The 20,987-nt window shown below is 42.1% G+C and overlaps 1 protein-coding gene across 1 annotated transcript in view; it reads right to left on the bottom strand.

Annotated features, from left to right (window-relative positions):
* The window catches only part of DYRK4 (dual specificity tyrosine phosphorylation regulated kinase 4), a 69,061-nt gene extending 57,677 nt beyond the window's left edge, over positions 1-11,384 (bottom strand). The window contains 1 exon segment of the mRNA XM_075002864.1: positions 11,324-11,384. Coding sequence (XP_074858965.1) covers positions 11,324-11,384 — 61 coding nt within the window.
* Between the last annotated feature and the right edge of the window lie 9,603 nt (positions 11,385-20,987).

Below are 20,987 nucleotides of genomic sequence, written 5' to 3' on the forward strand. Positions count from 1 at the left end.
ACCAGCAAGCAGTGGAAGTGTTGGTAATGCTGTTAAGTATAAACTTGTTTTTTTATACTCTTATTTACTTCCTTCTCTGTGCCAGGACAGTAAAATTGTGTAACAACACTAACTTTGTTATGAAGAGAGCTGATAAGCCTTGTCTAGGTGTAGGTTTATATAGGACATATCAGTACAGTCACATATTATTAAGCAGCAGTGCAACAGTTGTTCCATTTATTTGTGTAATTGAAATAAAAATGAAGAGAGACAGTCACTATACAATATTGACCTCCTGTGTTTCAGCAAATTCTCTGGTTTGGTATTACTCAGGTTGTGAGGGTGCCAGATTAGAGAGGTTCATCCAGGAGGAGGTAATAGTGAAACAATTAAGTTTTTAATAGTAAAAAGCAATCACAACTAACCAGTTGCTGAGCCATGGTTAGGGGTCAGCAACCAAACTACAGAGAAGAGCCATTTTTTTTTCAAAGTTGGTAAAAATTCAATAATTCAAGAGCTGCAATGCATGTGAATAGAGACTGTCTGTAATAAAAGTTAAACCATACTTTTTGTAACCCCTATTTTAAGAACAGCGCGTACACAATGATTTGCAATGCGATACATGTTTACTGCAGGACGTTCACAAACTTTTTACATATTCTATTTCCTCACACTTTCTACCACTGTCTTCCTGACTTTCACTCCCAAACCCACTTTAATTATGTTAATTTTACTTCATGTTTAATTTCAATTTTCTTTCTTAAAATGCATGTTTTCCTTTGCAGCAGAAATGCCCCAAGCTTCCTTTTCCTTTTTGAAATCAAGATTTTATTAGTAGCGTGATCAAAACACAGATACAGTATCATATCCCACAATGCACTGCACATATTAAATGGGGAGCTATCCAATAGTTTGAGATCAGATATTGTTTGCTATTTAGATATGAGTTATTCCTTGTTGGGCTTTTAGATGTTCACCATTTATTGAAAATAATGAGGGAGCTTTTTTTTTTTTTCACTTTACAGTTACAGTGTCTGGAGCTACAAAGAAATCCTTAAAGAGCCACATGTGGCTCTGGAGCCACATGTTGCAGACCCCTGACCAGAGCTGAGTGGTGGGGTTTTGTAGCGAGAAGCATTTTGAAAAAGTTACTGAATGAAGGTCAGATTTAACACTAGGAATGATATTTTCAAAAGAGTCTGGCTAAGTTACAAATCTAAAGCATGTGCAAAGCAGATAATTACATACTACTTCATAGTGAAAAGTGGGAAACTGCAAAGTGCACCTGCAAATACAGGAAAATGTTAATCCTTCATAGTCTATTAAAACTGCAGAACTGGGGGAAATTACAGTTCAGCTGACCAAATAAAACAAGAATTGCGTTTCTTGGAAATAATGTCATGGCTGGCATGCCATATGAGACCTGAGACATATGTCAAATGTAGTTTAAATTAATGGCTAGATACAATAATCAGATTTGAATATCCAGTTGGACTAATTATTACTAGGACATAGAATATATATGTACAGAAAAAGAAAGACATGCTATTCTCAGATGTTTTTTGTTTATAGCTAAAAATGAATTAATTGGGGAAACTAACATGCTTCTGTAATGTACGTTCAATATAAACAAATGTAGAGCAACACAGGCAATGGTTACACTGCAAGTTTTGCTGGCAAAACCCAGGTTTTGTCAACTAAGCTTGTGGAGCACGCACACACAAAAAGGGGTTTGTCAGCCATATCCAGACAAAATACAGCCCTTTTGCCTTCAGTGTTCTGTCTCAAAGCTTTGGCATAATGCAGCTGTCGACCAATTCTATTGACAAAAAAGCTGTGTGGATGCTCGGTGGGGGAACGGGCAGGGGCTTCTCTCGACAGACAGGGCATCCAGAACAATGGCAGCCCTGTCTGCTGTGATTCCAGATGCCTGTTTTGTTGAGAGAGCAGCCGGGGAGTCTGGCTGCTTTGTCGACAGAGCAGGGCGCTCTCTCAATTGGCTTTTGTGTGTGGTCACACGCTGTCAACAGAAGTTTTGTCAGGAAATCTCTCCCGACAGTGACTTCTGTTGACAGAGTGCTGTAGTGTTACCGGAGCCACAGTAAGGACCATGAGGACTTTGCAATTATGGATTCATTCAGTAATTTAAACAGGTAAGCAAAGTGGTGGAGGAAACAAAGGAAAAATAATTTGGGATATTTTCACCTACATTTAGTTTTGTAAAATATTTCTGATGCATTAAAAATTATGTCAAAAGCATTGACTGATCTAGGATCCAGCCCTTCAGTGATTTTTGAATCTAGCACTTTCAGCTTCAGCTTCATCCATAGCTTCTGTGTCTAAGGGCATGTCTCCACCTAAACCAGACCAGTTAAATCAACTGCTGATCATTCTCTCATTGACTCTGGTACTCCACCAGAACAAGAGGCGTAAGGGGAGTCAGCAGGAGAGTTTCTTCTGTTGATCCAGCCTGGTGTGGACCCTGCAGTAAGTAGATTTAAGCTATGTCAATTTGAGTTATGCTACTAATATAACTCAGATAGCATAGCTGAGATCTACTTGTCCCCATAGTTGGAGTTCATATTCAAATTCAACACATTAACACATGGTATGAACAAAGACAACAATTACCTCACGCATTACAAGGACTGCTTCCCTTCCTTTGATGCTCGTAATTATCTCAGGCCAGGTGCTTAACATCCCCCTCTTTCAGTGCCATGTACTCAATTTGTCAGTTTTTACTGCAATTTGTCTTGGACCTTTGTACTTATAGATGTCAGTCTGTACTGGAAATGCTATTAATCTGATGAAGTGGGTCTGTCCCATGAAAACTCATCACCGAATAAATCATTTTGTCTGTCTTTAAAGTGCTACATTTCTGCTGTTTTGTTTTGTTAGAACACAGACTAATACAGCTACCTCTCTGTTACTTGTCCCCACAGTGTAGATCTCCCCGAAGACATAAGAACATAAGAACGGCCATACTGGGTCAGACCAAAGGTCCATCCAGCCCAGTATCCCGTCTGCCGACAGTGGCCAATGCCAGGTGCCCCAGAGAAGGAGAACAGAAGACAATGATCAAGTGATTTATCTCCTGCCATCCATCTCCTGCCCTTGTACTGAAGGCTAGGGCACCATACTTTACCCTTGGCTAATAGCCATTTATGGACCTAACCTGCAAAAATTTATCGAGCTCTTTTTTAAACCCTAATAGAGTCCTGGCCTTCACAGTCTCCTCCGGCAAGGAGTTCCACAGGTTGACTGTGCACTGTGTGAAGAAAAATTTCCTTTTATTAGTTTTGAACCTACTACCCATCAATTTCATTTGGTGTCCCCTAGTTCTTGTATTATGGGAAAAGGTAAATAATTTTTCTATGTTCACTTTCTCCACACCATTCATGATTTTATATACCTCTATCATATCGCCCCTCAATCGCCTCTCTTCCAGACTGAAAAGTCCCAGTCTCTCTAGCCTCTCCCCATATGGGACCCTTTCCAAACCCCTAATCATCTTAGTCGCCCTTTTCTGTACCTTTTCTAATGCCAATATATCTTTTTTGAGGTGAGGAGACCACATCTGCACACAGTACTCAAGATGTGGGCGTACCATAGTTTTATATAGGGGAAGTATGATATCTTTTGTCTTATTATCTATCCCTTTTTTAAGACTTCTAATCTTGGGCTGAACCCATTGTCAGCTCCAAGCTAAATGACAATGAATAGCAAAGGAGAGACACTGGGGAAGTTTGGAGGCTATATCTTTTGCCTGACCAACTTCTGTTGGTGAGAGAGACAAGCTTTCAAGCCACTCAGAGCTCTTCTTCCTGTTTGGGAAAGATACTCAGGACTTGCCTATGGTTTATTCCCTACGGTGGCACAGGTGCACTATGGTAGATGTTGGTTGTGGACATTACCTATGTTGATGGGAGGTGTTCTTCTGCCAGTGTGGGTAATCAACCACCCCAAGAGTTGGTAGCTAGGGCCATCTAATGCTAACTACACAGGGATGTTGGTCAGTTTAAGCATGCCACTCAGAGGTGTGGATTTTTCACACCCCTGACTGACATACTTAAAACAACCTGATTTCCTAGTGTAGACCAGGTCTCAGCATGTGACAGCTAAATAAAAGGTGGAACAGATTGTTTAGCATAAATAGTTAACACATGTTCTAAGGAATGATTCAAGGTGAAGTGGCCTGTTAATGCCTCTACAATCATAAGACAAAAAAAGCAGGATCGGGGGTGAGGGGAGGTGTATGCAGTAGATCTGAGTAGCTCAAAATGTTGTCTTTTTTTGCCAACAGAATTCAGTCCAGTAAAGATATTACCTCATCCATCTTGCTGCCATAATATCCTGGAACCAGCTCAGCTTTTACAAAACTGCAAACAACAAATCATAGAGGTCCTTAATGATGCTGTGTTCTGTGCCCATTTCCTCATGAGCCTCACCCTTTAAAATAATATCATTTAGTTAAGGAGCAATATAATTAAAAACCAAACAGAAAGCTTCAACTGTAATAAAAGCACCATAATAGATATACTAAGGCATAAAATTACTAGGCGCACATAGGGCCTTTTCTTCATTGTGTATCTTTTCCATGAGGGTGGATGTGCACTCTGATTCTTATACTGCTGTCTCTTTTTCAAGGAGCATGTTAGTCTGGACTGGGATCGGGAAACTATCAGCCACTTGGGATGGTCTCTTGAGGAGCCTCAGCTTCTCCTGACTGACTTTTCTTGGTTTGCTCTCCAGCAAGTTGGTTCCTAGACTCTCACCTCCAATTAAGCCTGCCAGCCTTTCACCTTGTGGGCTGGCAGTCTGTTTCAGTCTCCTGGCAGCCCAGTGCCATGCCATGGCCACCTTGCTAGCCGAGGCCCTTCCCCTTCCCTTTTCTCACTGTACTCTTGCCTTTGTAGTTTTTTGCCTTGCTTGGCAGATCTGGATGGGGTGAAGCTGCTTGTTTGTAAACAAGAGATACTTTCCTCCCTGCCTCTCTGTTCTGTTTGAGATTTGTTGACCCCGTTACAGTAACATTCTAATAAGTACCCAACAAAGTTTCTTATTTTGACCATGCAAAAGAAAAAGTCACAAAAATGAGCAGTGCAATGGAATGTATGATGGAGGTGAGCCTGCCCCCCTGAATGGGAAAATAAAAAAGGAATTTGACTTCCCCATTGTGTCTTTCTTTCTCTGCCTTGGAAATCACCCAGGGAAAGTCTGGTGCCATAGCCAAATAACTTGGCTTGGTTTTAAAGACATGGAAAATTTTGTGACCAAAATTCTGTGGCAATACAAGCTAAATCTGAGCACATGGAGGGTCCCACACCTCCAGGATTACACATGGGGGAGATAGTAACAGAGAGGAAGCCGTGCTAGTCTATACACTATCAAAACAAAAAGCAGTCAAGTAGCACTTTAAAGACTAGCAAAATGGTTTATTAGGTGAGCTTTCGTGGGACAGACCCACTTCTTCAGACCACAGCCAGACCAGAACAGAGTCAATATTTAAGGCACAGAGAACCAAAAACAGTAAGCAAGGAGGACACTCTTTTTGGTTCTCTGTGCCTTAAATATTGAGTCTGTTCTGGTCTGGCTGTGGTCTGAAGAAGTGGGTCTGTCCCACGAAAGCTCACCTAATAAACCATTTTGCCAGTCTTTACAGTGCAATTTGACTGCTTTTTGTTTTGACATGGGGGAGATGTTCACCTTCCTTGCAAGTGCCAGGGTATAAAGCAGACCAGATGAACTAGTGATCTGATATGGCAAAGTCTATGTTTCTAACTGTTCTTGTCTAGAAGAATATGTTTACATTAAAGAACACTTTTACACAGGGAGTTACATTCCCCTGTCACTATGAAACTACTTCCCCTGAGAGAAAAACTGAAGTAAGCAAGGGACCGAATTTTCTCAGTCAATGTTGCACTATGAAACTCACTTGCAGAGATTTGAAATTCCACAAATCTGACTATTTGCAGAACAAAAACATAAAACTCTTTCTTTCCACAAGGCTGTTTCAGGGGAAGAAGGAATTAAACTGCACTGCCCCGGGCCTTTGTATTATGGTGCTAGCTGTTAGAGTCTCCAGCACTATGGTGAGGACAGCAAATACAAGCACTTAGATAGATTTAGACTCTTGCAAAAATTGATGGCATTTTTACAAAATGTGCAAATAAGCAGTAAATTAAAAAGCTTCCCAAAGTTTTAATATTTCCTTGAAATTGAAAAGTTTTTGTTTATCAAGTATTCCCTATCCATTGGCTGCTTTGTGGATTGCTAGATTAGTAAGGCTGCACATAACAACTAGTCTATTGATATTAAACCAGACTCTTATCACATGTACACTGTTTTATTCAATTGTAATGCCCGTGGAGTTACTCGTTATCTACACCAGTAGAAAAGAGAGGAGAATAAGACCTAGTGACTGGTTTTTTGCTTAGAATGAAAAATATATTGAGAAATTTGAAATGGGGGCAAAAGTAGAATTTCACATGAAGTGGACTCTGCAAAGAAATAAAAGAAAATAAAAAAGTGAATTTTGTTTCTCTAAGCCTTGATCTATATGCATTGAGAGAAAAACTCAGTGACAGAAGAAAGACAACAGACAGTTAATCCTGACCCACTTCTCTCCCCTCCCACCATTCACACAAAAGAGAATGAAGAGGCACATGGAAACTCTTGGTAAATTGCACATGACAGTGGCTCAAAACTGACAAGGAAGGCTATAAGCAAATGGCATTATTGGAGACGTACACCTAAAGGACTGCACCTTTCACATAGCAATCAATCACTTTTAAGGAGGATTTTGTATTGTTTGTAAACATACATTTTGTTTTGTTTTGTTTTATTACCTGCAAAGCATGTGAAGCCAAGGTACCGAAGAAGTAGCAGAAGTGCAAATTTCTAATCTCATTTACACTGATGAGATCATTTACATTGGTGGAGCAGTGTGTTTTAATCCTGATTGGAAACTACCACTTGTAAGGATGGGAGGGTACATCAGTCTGCATAGCGTCATTTCTTATGTTTGCTTCTGAGATTGCCACCAGTCAGGCTAGTTGTCTTATTGGAACAGAACTGAGACCACTAATTCACGTCACACAGTCATTGGCTTCAAAACAGCCATCAGTAGGAAACAACTTTGAATTATTACAGACCTGGGGCAAGTTTAAACCAGTTGCATGCAACTAAGAGGAGCCCTATCTGATTACCAGTTCCCTGAGGCATTCAATCCCACTATATCTACTCTGAGTGAGCTCTTTTCTGCAGCTTTATGAGGAACAAAGATATTCTCACAGTTTCTTTTCCTTCAGCTATTTTGTATGGAAAAGATCAAAAATATTAGGTCTATTTACTGTACTTATATATATTTTGCTGTATCCATCCGTCTGTCTGCGTAAGTTTCTATCATGTTTCTCCTGACACTGTGTGAGCCCCAGACGCCCCCCAACCCAGAGTGAGGCCCAGCTCAGCCTCCCAGTGGAGCCCCCTCCACACTGTGCCAGCCCCAACCCCTCCCTGGCCAGCATGGGGCTTGACCCAGCCCCCCCAATACAGCTCCCCTACCCTGCAAGCCCCGGTCCCTCCCCTGGCCAGCATGGGATCTGGCCCACACACTGTGGATGCACATTACAACAGTTTCTGTGTAGAACATTCTTCCAGCCCAACTTCTGCTTGCGAGCAGAACTGCAACCAGGCCTGTAGTATTTCCTAATAAACACTATAGAGTGCACCTTGTGGTCCCCAAACATTTTAAGTCATGTTCTCTCTTGCCACTAATAAATCTGCTTATGTCCTTGTGGTCAGGAGCCAGGGGTCAGGAGCTAGGGCCAGAAATAGGAATCTGGTTGTGACCAAAGCTGTGGCCAGAGCTGGAGCAGAGGTGGGACCAGAGCTGGACCATGGTTGGGAATGGAAGCGAGGGCCAGGGCTGGGAGCAGAGCCAGATTGTAACTGGGAGCCAGGGGGCACGACTAGAGGAGGGAGATGAAGGCTGAGGTCAGAACCAGGAGTAAGACCATGGTCAGGGCTGGGGATGAACGTAGACAGAGCTGGAGACAGAGGGGAGCTGGGTGGTGCCACCTCCCTGCCCCCTGTGGGACACACCTCTCTAGAGGGGTTACTTTATATTGTATAAGGAAGTGCACCCCACAGTTTCAGTGGATTTCAGTGGAAGTTAGGAATCTAAATTTCTTTGAGGATCTGGGCCTTAGGACCAACTTTTCAAATTACTTCAGTACTTTGGTGCCTAATAGAATTCTCAGATGGGCCTTGGCTTCTAACTGGCACCTGGACACATTTGAAAATTCCTCTAAGTGCCTGTCTGCACCTAAATAACTTTAAAAAAATGGTATTTAGGAGCTTAAGTCTCACTGAATGTCAATTGGATTAAGGTATGTGCTGCCATAGCGCCATAAGTGGGACACCTCTTACAGCAATGGAAGGGGTTTTTCCATCAGTGTAGCTCATCCATCTCTCCTAGAGGTGGTAGCTATGTCAATGGAAGAATTTTTCCATTGGCCCAAGTGCACCTGCCATGGGAGTTAGGTTGACCTAACTGCTACACTTAGGCTGCAAAATTTATCACAGCTCTGAGCAAGATAGCTAGGTCCATTTAATTTTTAAGTGCAGAACAGATCATAGACCATAGATTGTGTTGCAGGTCTTGTTATCAAACTGAACGCTCAAATGTGACTTGAACAAATATATATCAGGTACAAAATCCATTAAGAGGCAACATCTCAGCGTGATCAAAGCACTTAAGCATCTGCTTAAGTTTAAGCATGTGAATAATCCCACTCATTTAAATAGGATTACTAATGTGTTTCACAGTGATGCAGGTTTTTATATGCTGTGCTAAATTAAGTGCAGTTTCAGTTTACAGTATGTTGCACATGTGAATTTAATTGACTAGCGATAACTACTAAAATAGTAAATAAATGAACTATGCTTTTGAGGAGGAGGCATCTAAGACCTTCTTAAATTAGCACAGGAAATAAATGTCCTTTATCAAAAATATATCTCAGCATCACCAAAGAATTTATAACAGCATGGAAAGGTGTTAGAGGATTGAAGCCAGTGGACATTCTCACTTCAGGGAAACCATCAACTACATAAACAAAGGAGGAATGGACACAAACTAGACATTAGGAATCTGAATACACAAAGGTTGTGTCTACACTTGCATTCTTCTTTCGAAAGAGGCATGCAAATGAGGGAAATTGAAAATGCAAATGAGGTGCAGATTTACATCTGGCACCTCATTTGCATATTCTTCTTTCAAAAGAGCTTCTTTTGAAAGAAGAAAAACAGTTTAGACACTGCTCTTTCAAAAGTAAACCCCATCTCCAAAAAAACCCTTTTTCCCTTTTTTATGAGAAGAAGGATTCTTTTCAAGATGGGGTTTACGTTTGAGAGAGTAGTCTACACTGCTTTTCTTCTTTCGAAAGAAGAATACGCATATGAGGTGCCAGATATGTACATTTGCACCTCATTTGCATTTTCAATTTCCTTCATTTGCATACCTCTTTCAAAAAGAGGAATGCAAATGTAGACACAGCCAAACTGGTAAGTGAACTTTTCCATTTGGCAGGACACACTACTGACCAGCTTAATGGTGTGTGTTTTAAAACAAACAGATTTTAACTCCAGATTACAAAGGGAGACATCTGAATTGCAATTCATTTTCAAGTTTGATACCTATCACCATGGACTCAATAAAGATCTCAACTATCTTACGCATTACAAGGACAATTTCCCCACCATTGATATTTGTGATGATAGCAGGCATCCCACTTAACTTAATAGACACTTAGGCTGTGCCTACACTGGTACAAATCTTTGAAATAGCCATGCTAATGGCCATTTCGAAAATTACTAATGAGGCTCTGAACTCAATATTCAGCTTCTCATTAGCATTAGCACGCTTCTGGCCGTGGTGCTTTGAAAGTGCTGCTTTCGAATGCCCGCGGCTCGGCGCGGCTACACAGGTGTCCTTTTCAAAAGGACCCTGCACATTTCGAAATTCTCTTATTTCCTTCAGCTGGGGGGAATAAGAGGATTTCAAAATGTGCAGAGTCCTTTTGAAAAGGACCCCTGTGTAGCCGCACAGAGCCGCGGGTGTTTGAAAGCGGTGCTTTTGAAGCACTGAGGCCAGAAGCGTACTAATGCTAAAGAGACACTGAATATTCAGTTCAGAGCCTCATTAGTAATTTTCAAAATGGCCGTTAGCATAGCTATTTTGAAGATTTGTACCAGTGTAGACATGGTCTTATAGATCTGATATAGATCTAAAGAAGTGGGTCTGGCCCAGGAAAATTCATCACCTATAAATTATTTTGTTAGTCTTTAAAGTGCTACATGGCTGCGGCTTTGTTTTGTTTGAATACAGACTAACACGGCTACTTCTCCATTACTAATAGACACTTGTAGAGGATTTTTTGCTCTTCCCCCTTTCTTTCCCCCACATCTAGCTGATTCATCAGGTTTTTTCTATCAGGTTTTTTTTCAATCAATTCTATTTCTTTCACTTATCGAAACAAACCAGCATTCTTGTAGCACTTTAAAGACTAACAAAATAATATATTAGGTGATGAGCTTTCATGGGGCAGACCCACTTCTTCAGATTTGACAAAGTGGGTCTGTGCCACTAAAGCTCATCACCTAATAAATTATTTTGTTAGTCTTTAAAGTGCTACAGGACTGTTGCTTGTTTTGTTAGAATACAGACTAACATGGGTACCTCTCTGTTACCTCTCAGTTACCAGTTCTTTTCCAGATCTGAAGAAGTGGGTCTGTCCCACGACAGCCTAATAAATAACATTGTTAGTCTTTAAGGTGCTACAGGACTGCCTTTTTTGTTGCGGGGAAACAGGATTTGGCCAAGAGTGATGAAGCAGAGCCCTGCAAATCTGCAGATATACACTTTCATCCTCAGATATCCATGGACCATATTTGCAGATTGTGTATTGGATGTGGACACAATTTTTTGTGTCTGTGAAGGATTCTGTATATAAGTATGTAAGAGAAGGAAAGAAATAACGTTTTTAATCAATGCTGTGAAACCTCACTTAGAAAAGTTATTCATAGTAATTTAAATAAAACATTACATATGTAAAGTTTACTTTATTTGGCTCCAAATGAAAAATGAAAGGGAGGTTTGTATCAGCAGTTATGCTCCAGTTTTGCTAATTCTACTAAAATAGATCTTTTATAAATGGATTTTTTTATGACTTGAGGGAACCATAGTAATAAAACTCTCTCATGTATTTTTATATGGATAACAATTTCAGTGAGGATACTTTCTTATTTAAATATAAGGAAAGATGATTGTAATTTCAATGCTTACCATATGCACAGGAATTAATCTGACTCAAGTTGATATTGGTTTTTTCACAGTCTTGTTTCATATTGTGTACTACAGTCCTTGCTTCCTTTTCCTGTGTGAAGGGATGCCATGAGTGAGCTAAATTCTGCTACACTGCACAGGGTAATAATGTTAGCACAACAAGCAATAATGCTATATTTAAGATGTAGAACATTTGATCAGAAATTATCTCCTGGCAGACAGAAGCACACAGGCAGAATCGGAAATGTACCTAGAAGTCATTTAAAGGTACAATAGGCATGTCTGTTTACTGATGTGCAGGTCTGAATTTGGGTACGAAGCACTGCCATCTAGTGTTTCAATAGATGGGGAAGCTTGACTGGATTGGTAGGGTGCGGACAGATTTAGAATGAAAGAAGGAGCATACACAAAGGTAGGCCCTCTTTCCCAGCCTACTGGCTGGCCCAGGAAGGTGACTTGTTGGCCCAGGGTTTCTTGAACACCTCCCATTACCTTAATGACACTCTAACTAATCCAGGAGTGGCACCGAAGAGTTCTGAAGGGAGATGGCTTTCAAAGCTCTTTGGCTGGAAGGATATGTTAAAATTAAAGGAATTAAAACGGAGAAATGTGAGCAGGCCTCAGAGGAGATTCACACACATACTTTTCTCAAAATACATTCATTTCAGTAGAGGATATGCACCCGATTCTCATTTTGCACCAGTTCATATAATAAATTCAGAGAAGTTACTGGAGTTAGTAGATAGTACAAAACTGATAAAAGTGGATAGGAAGGTGTGGGCTTCCCTACCAACCACCCTTATCACAGAGGGACATACCCCTCCTGTTCACCCCTCCTCTCAGAACTGAGCAGAGGATAGAGACATTGAGAGCCCCAGGGTGAGTGTGAGTCAACCTTATGGCGAAAGCGGTGGCTCTGGAGGGAGCATAAAGTTGCAGGCTACAAAAAGAATCTCTGTTATGCTATATTATTGTAGCTATTACTTAACAGCGTAGTGCCTAAAATGTAACAACCAGCTCGCTGCAATACAGGCATGAAATCATCTTCAGTCCCTGCCCCAGAGACTAAAAAACAAATCTAAAATACAAGACTTACCAGATGAACACAAAACAGGTTAGGGCAAGAGACAAGAGATAACCAATATAACAGGATATGCACAATTCTGATCCAATAATTTTGTGTCTTCTTAATTTTTATTTCTTTTAAACTGTAGTTGCCTTTGGCTCAATCATTCCTGAAATGAGGCTGTAACATCCACAATCTGAGCCTCAGGAACCCACTGTTAGCTGTATATTGAAATATTGTTGAATCTTTCATCATTGCAGATGGAGGAAAGTTTTTCTCCTCAGCATGGCAGTTAAATCCAGTTTGTGCTAGCCAAGCTAATTTTACCACTTCTAACTCACACATTTACCTGAAACTGGTAAACTCAAAATATAGCACACTAGCTAAGAGCCACAGCTCTAGCCTTTACAGTTTGTGAGCCATGTTCAGTACAGTCCTGAGAGTTTAATGCTGGCTGTATAATCAGCAAGCCCCATTCTGGTATTAATAGCTAGGCAGGTAGCCCGAATGCACATTTGATTTCCAGCATCCTCTTCTTTTCTGTAGGATCACTGAATCCCTCTGTTGGCCAGGCGTAGAAATGACTGACCAACCATTTGGACCAACACAGACATCGGGACCTTGACACAACCGCAGCAACAAAGCAATCAGTTTCAGCTGTGAAATCCAGTAACGTGCAAGCAAAATTTGGAAAGTGAAAGGCACATACACCAACAGTGGCAAGAGATAGCTAAGTCACTTGAGTACTGGTACAATAGAGTCCACTGGGAAGTCAGAGAATGGAAACCAACTTTATATGATTACGGAGGAAAAGGTGGCATTCCCTGATCACTCAAGAAAATTCAAAGAAGAGAAAGAAAGCCTTGCAAGGTGCTTTGCTAAATTCTATGTAAGTTCAGTGGCTCAGACACCAGCAGAACTAATCAGTTTAGTGAAACTGTTAGATGCAACTGGAATCAATTCTTAAAACACATTTATTTTCTAGTGTTCCACTCTCACCTCTGTAAATCTTTCATCTACTCTCTCTCCCCATGATGCTACCATTTTTCCCAACTTGTCCACACAAAGTCATTGAACCCTTCTACTGAGCCTTAGGCAAAACACATTACAAGAATAATCAATAGCAGTAAAATGAGCAGTGTAACATGGCTAATAGCTACCAAAATAGGTTAAACATTTGTAAGTAGCCATGTGGATTGACAACGTTAATTTATTTCCAGATTTTTTTTTTGAAAGAGGGTGCTTCTATACATTTGTGTGAGAATGACTCTTCAGCCCATTGGGTAGAGCACTTAGCCAGGTGGAAAATCAAGTCTTCCTGGTCCAATGACTCATGATTTATTCGGAGTGCAATGGCTTTAGGGAGGAAGGACTGAGTCCACCCCACACGGGACTATCCCATAGCTCAGCGATTTGAGCAGTCACCAAAGGGCATGCCTACACTGCAACTGAAAACCTGTGATTGGCCTGTGCCAGTTGACTCAGGCTTGCAGGGATCAGGCTCGCAGCTAATTATTGTAGCACAGATATCTGGGATTAGGTTGGAGCTTGGGCTGTAGGACCATGTGACGTTTGGGGAGATGGGGAAGGATGTCCCAAGGCACAGGCTGCAGCACATACCAGAATATCTGCCCATGCAGTTAAACAACCCTACACCTGAGTCAGCCACAGGTGTCTAATTGCAGTGCAAACAGACTCCAAGAGGCAGCCAAGCCCTACTCAGATCCATTTTCCCTCTCAAGCAGAGGTAGAATTTGAACAAGAATCTCCCACTACTCAGGTGAGTTTCTTAACCACTGGGCTAAAAGTTTTGAGGGAAGTCCTCTTTTTTCCCTCCTCTCCCAGTTGTTATTTTGTGAAGTCATGAGGTAAAAAAGAGAAGGGGCAACATGGTATGTGCTGCCTGAGCGTGAATCACTGTTGGAGCTAGGCATTTGGATGCCTAGAGGGAGGCAATTGTGTGCATATAAAGAGGCTGTAACATTAACCTGGCTGTGTCTACACCACAGGATGAAGAATTTAAGGCAGTTAGCTCAATATTGCGCCATGATTGTCTTCACTTTAACTACCATTAGCTCAATTTTGAGGGCACTAATATTGAGATTACAATATTGCTGTTACCTGACTGGTGTAGCGTCAAGCTTGAATTCAGAAATTCAATTAAAGGCCAGTGTGGAAGCGCCACATCTTAAAATCAAATTTATTAGCCTCCACGAGTGTCTCATACGTATCCCACAAACCTATGCGATGCATGTGGTTCCCAGCTCCCTGCTACGAGCGGGAGCCGGGAAACTGACCAGGGCTGCTGCACTGTCAGTTTCTCTGGTCTCCCAAACTGCAGGGACCTGGAAAACTGACAGCACTGCTGCACCTGACTCCCAGGTCCTGACTACTAGCGGGAGCCAGGAAACTGACCAGGGCTGCTGCTCTGTCAGTTTCCCAGGACCCCCAAGCTGCAAGGACCTGGAAAACAGACGGCGCTGCTGCACCTGGCTCCCAGCTCAGAATGTAGGCAAGGCTGAGGGAACTGTGGGACTGGTTCCCACAATGTACTGCTGAAACAGTTGATGGTTGGTGATTTCAGTGGGGAATCAGTATGTTGAATTTGCTGGGAGCCTGTGGGAAGTGAGGGTACTCAAAATTGAACAAAAAAATCCAGCATTATATAACTGATATGAAAAAATTTGAATTTATCTTGTAGTGTAGATGTTGCCCATGTTGGCAAAGGCCCATCCACTTTTTGGCATTGTCCCAGACTTCTGCCCTGCTGCTTCTGACTCCTGGCCAGGCTGGAAGCTTGGCCCAAGTAAGGGCAACCTGGGTAATGGGGCAGCTATGGGAAGCTGTGGACCCTCCACCTGCCCAGGATGGGGGTCAGGGACTAAGAGCAGATGTTGGCCTGTGTCCCCACCCTCTGCCCAGAGCAGATGGAGCGTCTGCAGCTCTCCACAGCTGCCTGGGTGCCTTTTGCCATGGCTTGGCTGCAGCTCTTCAGCCATTTGGCCAAGTCAGAAGCCTTAGCGGCATCGGAGTATGAGCCACGTGGGCAGCTGTGAGGAACCACAGACACTCCATTTGCACTGGGCAGGGAGCTTAGGGGACAGGGACACAGGATGGGGGCTACTCTTGACTCCCTGACCTTTAAGAGGTGTAGGGGACCTAGGCTCGCTGTCCTACCTCTAGCTTGGCTGGGAGGTGAGGTCTTGGAGGGAAGTGGAGTGGCAAGTGTGGGACCAAAGAGAGGATGGGCTTCATGCCCCCTCCTTTCAGGAAGAATCTAGTGCCCCTGAACCAAGACATCTTTTGTTCTGTAAAATTTAATTGATAGTGAAATTAGGCATCTAGAGAGTTCAGCTGGGCTTTTGTGGATTGCAGAAGTCCAAACAACGGGACATGAGTGCCTAAAATGAGACTTAGGCACCTAACTCCTTCTGTGCAGGCAGGTCGGAGGGGCCAACATGCAGGAAGACTAAGCAAGTTAAGATGGTACATTCTGCACCACTGATGAACATGACCTGTTCTGTGGATTGGGATAAGTGTGACCATTACCCCTCCTGTCTCTCTCTAGAAGAATGTGTACCCCAGGATATGTGCACTGAGAAGTCCCTGAATTCCGTCAAATGCAGTGTCTGTGACCATGACTGGCTCTTAGATGGGAGGTTCACAGAAGACTAAAAAAATCTTCTTGCGTTATTCAACTTTGCATTCAGTCCGGCTTTTGGTTGTAGCTGCCAATTAATTTCTAGTTCTGGCACAGGAAAAGTAACATCACATTCAGATATAAAAGCAAATCAAACCTTCCTCTCTGAGACTGGCAAAAGACTGAAAATCAAGTGTTCTTACCTTTGCCTGTGTTAATTGTGTTTTTTTCCCTGATTTAATGATGACAGGGAGGACGCTAGATCTGCCTACTCTTAGTTTTTCAGGCTTGGAGGCAATTTTCTTCCTATCAAGTCATGAGAAAGAAAATTAATCAGTGGGACAGCACAATTAAATGTATTTTATGTTATGTCTGTGCTTAGGGGAAAACTATTTGAACACTCTGAAAAAAATGTTCTGTAGGGAAGCTACTCAGTTCACTGAAATATCGCAAGCATTATCTATTCACATATAATTTCACTGGAATTCGAATATAATTTTGTTCTTGCTATGCTTTGATGAAAAATAAGATGACTAATACGCCTGGCTAGTAAGTATTCATTCATGGAATGATTAAAAAGGATTTTTCCTGTAGGGAACAAAATTTCATTACAGAAAAAATGAGTGAAGGTGCATGGGATGGAGAGTGTTAGTGATATGTTATCATCAATGCTCTACAGCAATTTATTTGTAAGGAGGAAGTCAGGGAAACTCTCCATTGCCAAGAACCAGATTCTGATACCTTTACTTATGTAGTAACAGAGAGAAAGCCGTGCTAGTCTATATACTATCAAAACAAAAAAGCAGTAAAGTAGTAATTTAAAGACTAACAAAATAATTTATTAGGTGAGCTTTCGTGGGACAGACCCACTTCTATGTAGAATACACTCTGACTCCGGCTATTTCTACACTAGAAGCATCTGTCAACAGAAGTCATAAGTTGACAGGGAAACCTTGACAGAACTTCTGTCAACAGATTGCATCTATACACAACTTGCTCTGTCGACAGAGAACTGCCAGACTGTACTGCCCTCTGGTGCCAGAAAGCAGAATGGCAACTCTGCGAAAAGGGCTGCCTGACAACTGGAAGTCCTCTCTGTCGACAGAAGTGTCTACACTGCACTTCTGTTGCTAGTACCTTGTGGACAGATTGTTATGCCTCTGTAGTGCAGACCCAGCCTCCATGAATAGCACCAGCAAAGTTAATAAAATTATTTATGGAGCAAAGTGCTTTATCAGAATTTGATTATAAACATCTATTTTTGGATCTAAATGTTCTAACAAACCATCCAGGCAGGCTGATGCTTTCTGTTTCCTTTTAATGTGTTTCTACATCTTGCATTATCCTTTTGCTCTCACTCTGGCTACGTCTACACGTGCCCCAAACTTCGAAATGGCCATGCAAATGGCCATTTCGAAGTTTACTAACGAAGCGCTGAAATACATATTCAGCGCTTCATTAGCATGCGGGCGGCAGCGGCGCTTCGAAATTGAGGCGCCTTGCCGCTGCGCGGCGCGTCCAGACGGGGCTCCTTTTCGAAAGGGCCCCGCCTACTTCGAAGTCCCCTTGTTCCCATGAGCTCATGGGAATAAGGGGACTTCGAAGAAGGTGGCGTCCTTTCGAAAAGGAGCCCCGTCTGGATGCGCCGCGCGGGGGCAAGGCGCCTCAATTTCGAAGCGCCGCTGCCGCCCGCATGCTAATGAAGCGCTGAATATGCATTTCAGCACTTCATTAGTAAACTTCGAAATGGCCATGCAAATGGCCATTTCGAAGTTTGGGGCACGTGTAGACACGGCCTCTGTCTCTCTCTCTCAATCTCTGTCTATATCTCTATCTACATCATACCCTTCTGACTGACAACCTCCACCCAGGCCAACCAGGAGGTCCATAGAGGTTTTGGACTCAAGCACAAAGGGGCCTCAACTTTTGACACTTGTGAATTTTTTGCACATCCTTATCAGACAAAAATGTGACACTCTCTCTAAACTGAAATCTGCAAATTTAAGCAAATAAGGGATGTGATTTGGGAAAAGACATATTTTTAACTGATAAAGATTTTATCATATTAAAGGGTTAGGCATGTTCATAAATATTAATAAAAGTCTATTGGTTCTGAGGGCACAAGATTAGACCATGATGAATGTGTCCTCTCAGATCAGTTGATTATATAAACAAACCACTAATAGTGGCTGGTGCTGGATCAAGTACATGTTGAAAGGTAGATAACAGTTATATTTTAATGTTGTTATTATAACTATGGGCCTCGAAAGCTGCAAGTTGCCCAGGCCTCCCTGCTTCTCTGAGAAGACCTACTTCTATAGCATTCCAAGACCTCTTCTGGCTCATCCACAACTTCTAAAAGATTCGCGAAGAAAAAAACTGAGAGAGAGAGGGAGAGAGGGAGAGAGGGAGAGATCCTCTTTTTTCATAATGAGGCTATTTGCTATTGTGTTACCTAATTTGGTAATAAAAGTTACCAGGAAAAAGAAAGACTTGACAAATAATAGTATCATCTTTGGATCTAATAACAGTTAGAATGTTTCCCAGATTATTCTACAGTAAACTCTTTCATATCTGGCATTCTACTGTCCGGAGCTCTCAAATAATTGGCATTTTACCCATAAGTAAATTTTAGTTACATTTTCCATAAATACCGTATAGTGAAAGTAAATACTAATAAATACAGATAATACAGTATGTTTGCAGTGTACATTACTACTGTAGCTGGTAAATAAAGTACTCTGTGTACATTTTTGTTTCTTAATATCTAATCTTGTATTTGTTTAGTGTTATGCATTGCCAGATCTACCTCTCTGTTATCCACAATATTTGAATATTCAGAAACCTCCTGGTCCTGGGGCTTCTGGATATGAAAGAGCTTACTGTAATCATGAGCCTGATTTTGATTATAGACCATCAGGCAGAACTGAGGGACTAAGGTGCAAAATTGGTAGCAAATTCTGAGTCTTGTTTAAAGTGTATGTTAGGGACAGAATCCTGTAGTCGTTTAGTTCAGTAGTCCTACAACAGTGGACTGCAGGAATGGATCCTTATTCTGTATGAATTGCTGACCACTTTTTCTTCCTTGTTTAGTGACTTTAAGACTCAGAAAATCCAAAGCTGTAAAAATAGAGGTCTGGAACAGGTGTTGCTTTTCTGACCAGCTTAGTTTCTTCAGAGATGCCATTTAAAATGTCAGGGTATGCATCTTCTTCAAATATGAGAATGCCTCAGCTGAGTCAAGTGCATTACGTACATATTGACTGAGGAATGAATGATCTGAAATATACTGCTGTACTTATAAAATGTGATTTTAAAATTAAAGATTAAGAACACATTCTCTTTTCAGAAAGTAATATTTGTGGTGGCGGTCATGGCAGTTGTTCAAAGAATCATAAAAATGAAAGATGGAAAAGCCAATAATATCCTTTGTCCATCACTGTTGAACTAATATGTTTGTTTCCTACAGGAAATTATCTACAAGTTTTGGCCAATCTATGTGCCACAAATGGAAATCTGAACACTTCTTTTGGAAAATTATTACACGGTCTCATTTTTTTTTCCACCTGAGGTCACGGGGGGAAAGAATAGATGGCATGCTCTTCAAAATGGCTTTCCTTGTCCTATACCAGAAAACAAAACATCCAGTTTTGTCTCAGTACCAGAGAGGGAAGAAATCCTAAAAAGACTGAAAAAATAATGGTGCTTGAACACATTGGGGGTCTCTTACATGGGGTTCATATCATAACGATGTCATCACAGTTCAGCGGAACTGCACCTGTATTATCCCCTAGTAGTTCAGCAAGGGCACCCCTTTCCATTTCCAGCTCCCCTGTTGTTGTCTTTCTGGGAGGAGACCCATGCCTCCGTCCCTTCTGACCGTGCAGTCCCAGGCACCACAGTTGCCTACTTTCCCTGCCTTTTTGGTGGCAGATGTAAAATTGGTGCCTGGAACATTAGAACATAGTCCAAAACTGCTAAAGCTGCCTTCCTCACCTAGCAGTTGAAAAGCCTTAATGCTAATATCTATGCTTCAGCTGAAGTGTGCTGGCCAGGAAGCAGTGAGGAGACAGCTGTGGACTACTTGTTATAATTCACAACAGGTTTCTCCAGAAAGTAGTGGCCATTGCACATTTGACACGTTGTAGGATTGGGGTGGGGGAGGGGCTTGGTATGGAACTGCAGGATATTTTCAGATCCTTTCAGGTCTCCACATGAGAGACCATCTTTCTATGTATTGCCCAAATGAGGACAAAATAACTGACCTCCCTGTACATAGAGAGGTGAGGGCCATTAACTGGATGCTTTGAAAACATGTGTGCCCCGTTAAGGTCTCAAAAACCAGGGAGCCTCTTTCCACTGCAGCTGCAGACCAAGTCAGGGTGGAGGTGCTGACCTATCACCCCCCGCAGGCAACTGGAAGGGGGATATGAGAGTCCCTGCTGGTGCAGGAGAATGTGGACAAAGCAGAGCAGCTCTCACCTTCCCACTCCCAGCTGTGGTGAAATGCTGAGTTTGTCAGTGTCCCCTCTGGGCATTGCAGGCTGGGAATTAATTTTTCCCTCACCACTAGCTTGGTCAAGGCAAAGTGTGTGTTGAGGTGGTGGTGGTGAAGTCTCCTTTCCCACAGCGGGTTCCAGGGGAGGAGGGGAGGAGCTCAGACTATGATGTCGCTGCTCATTATGTCATTGTGGAGCCAATGTCTAGAGCAGGTAAGAGATGCAGTATTCAGATTAAATGGATTAGTAACAGATTTAAAGCAGATATTCTTTACGTTGGTGGAAACAGGAAGGACTTGGGGCTTTTATGACTGGTACAGCAGGGAGCAAACCCACTCTTCTTCATAGTCCCTCCCACCCAGTGGGTTGGCTGGGGACAGAGGTCAGAGGGAGGGCTGACAGAAGCCTCCTGGCTATACATTGGAATGGTTATGAGAAGTACCTGCCATGTACACTGGG

Source organism: Carettochelys insculpta, chromosome 1, assembly GCF_033958435.1.
Source record: "Carettochelys insculpta isolate YL-2023 chromosome 1, ASM3395843v1, whole genome shotgun sequence".
NCBI classification, from domain to species: Eukaryota; Metazoa; Chordata; order Testudines; family Carettochelyidae; genus Carettochelys; species Carettochelys insculpta.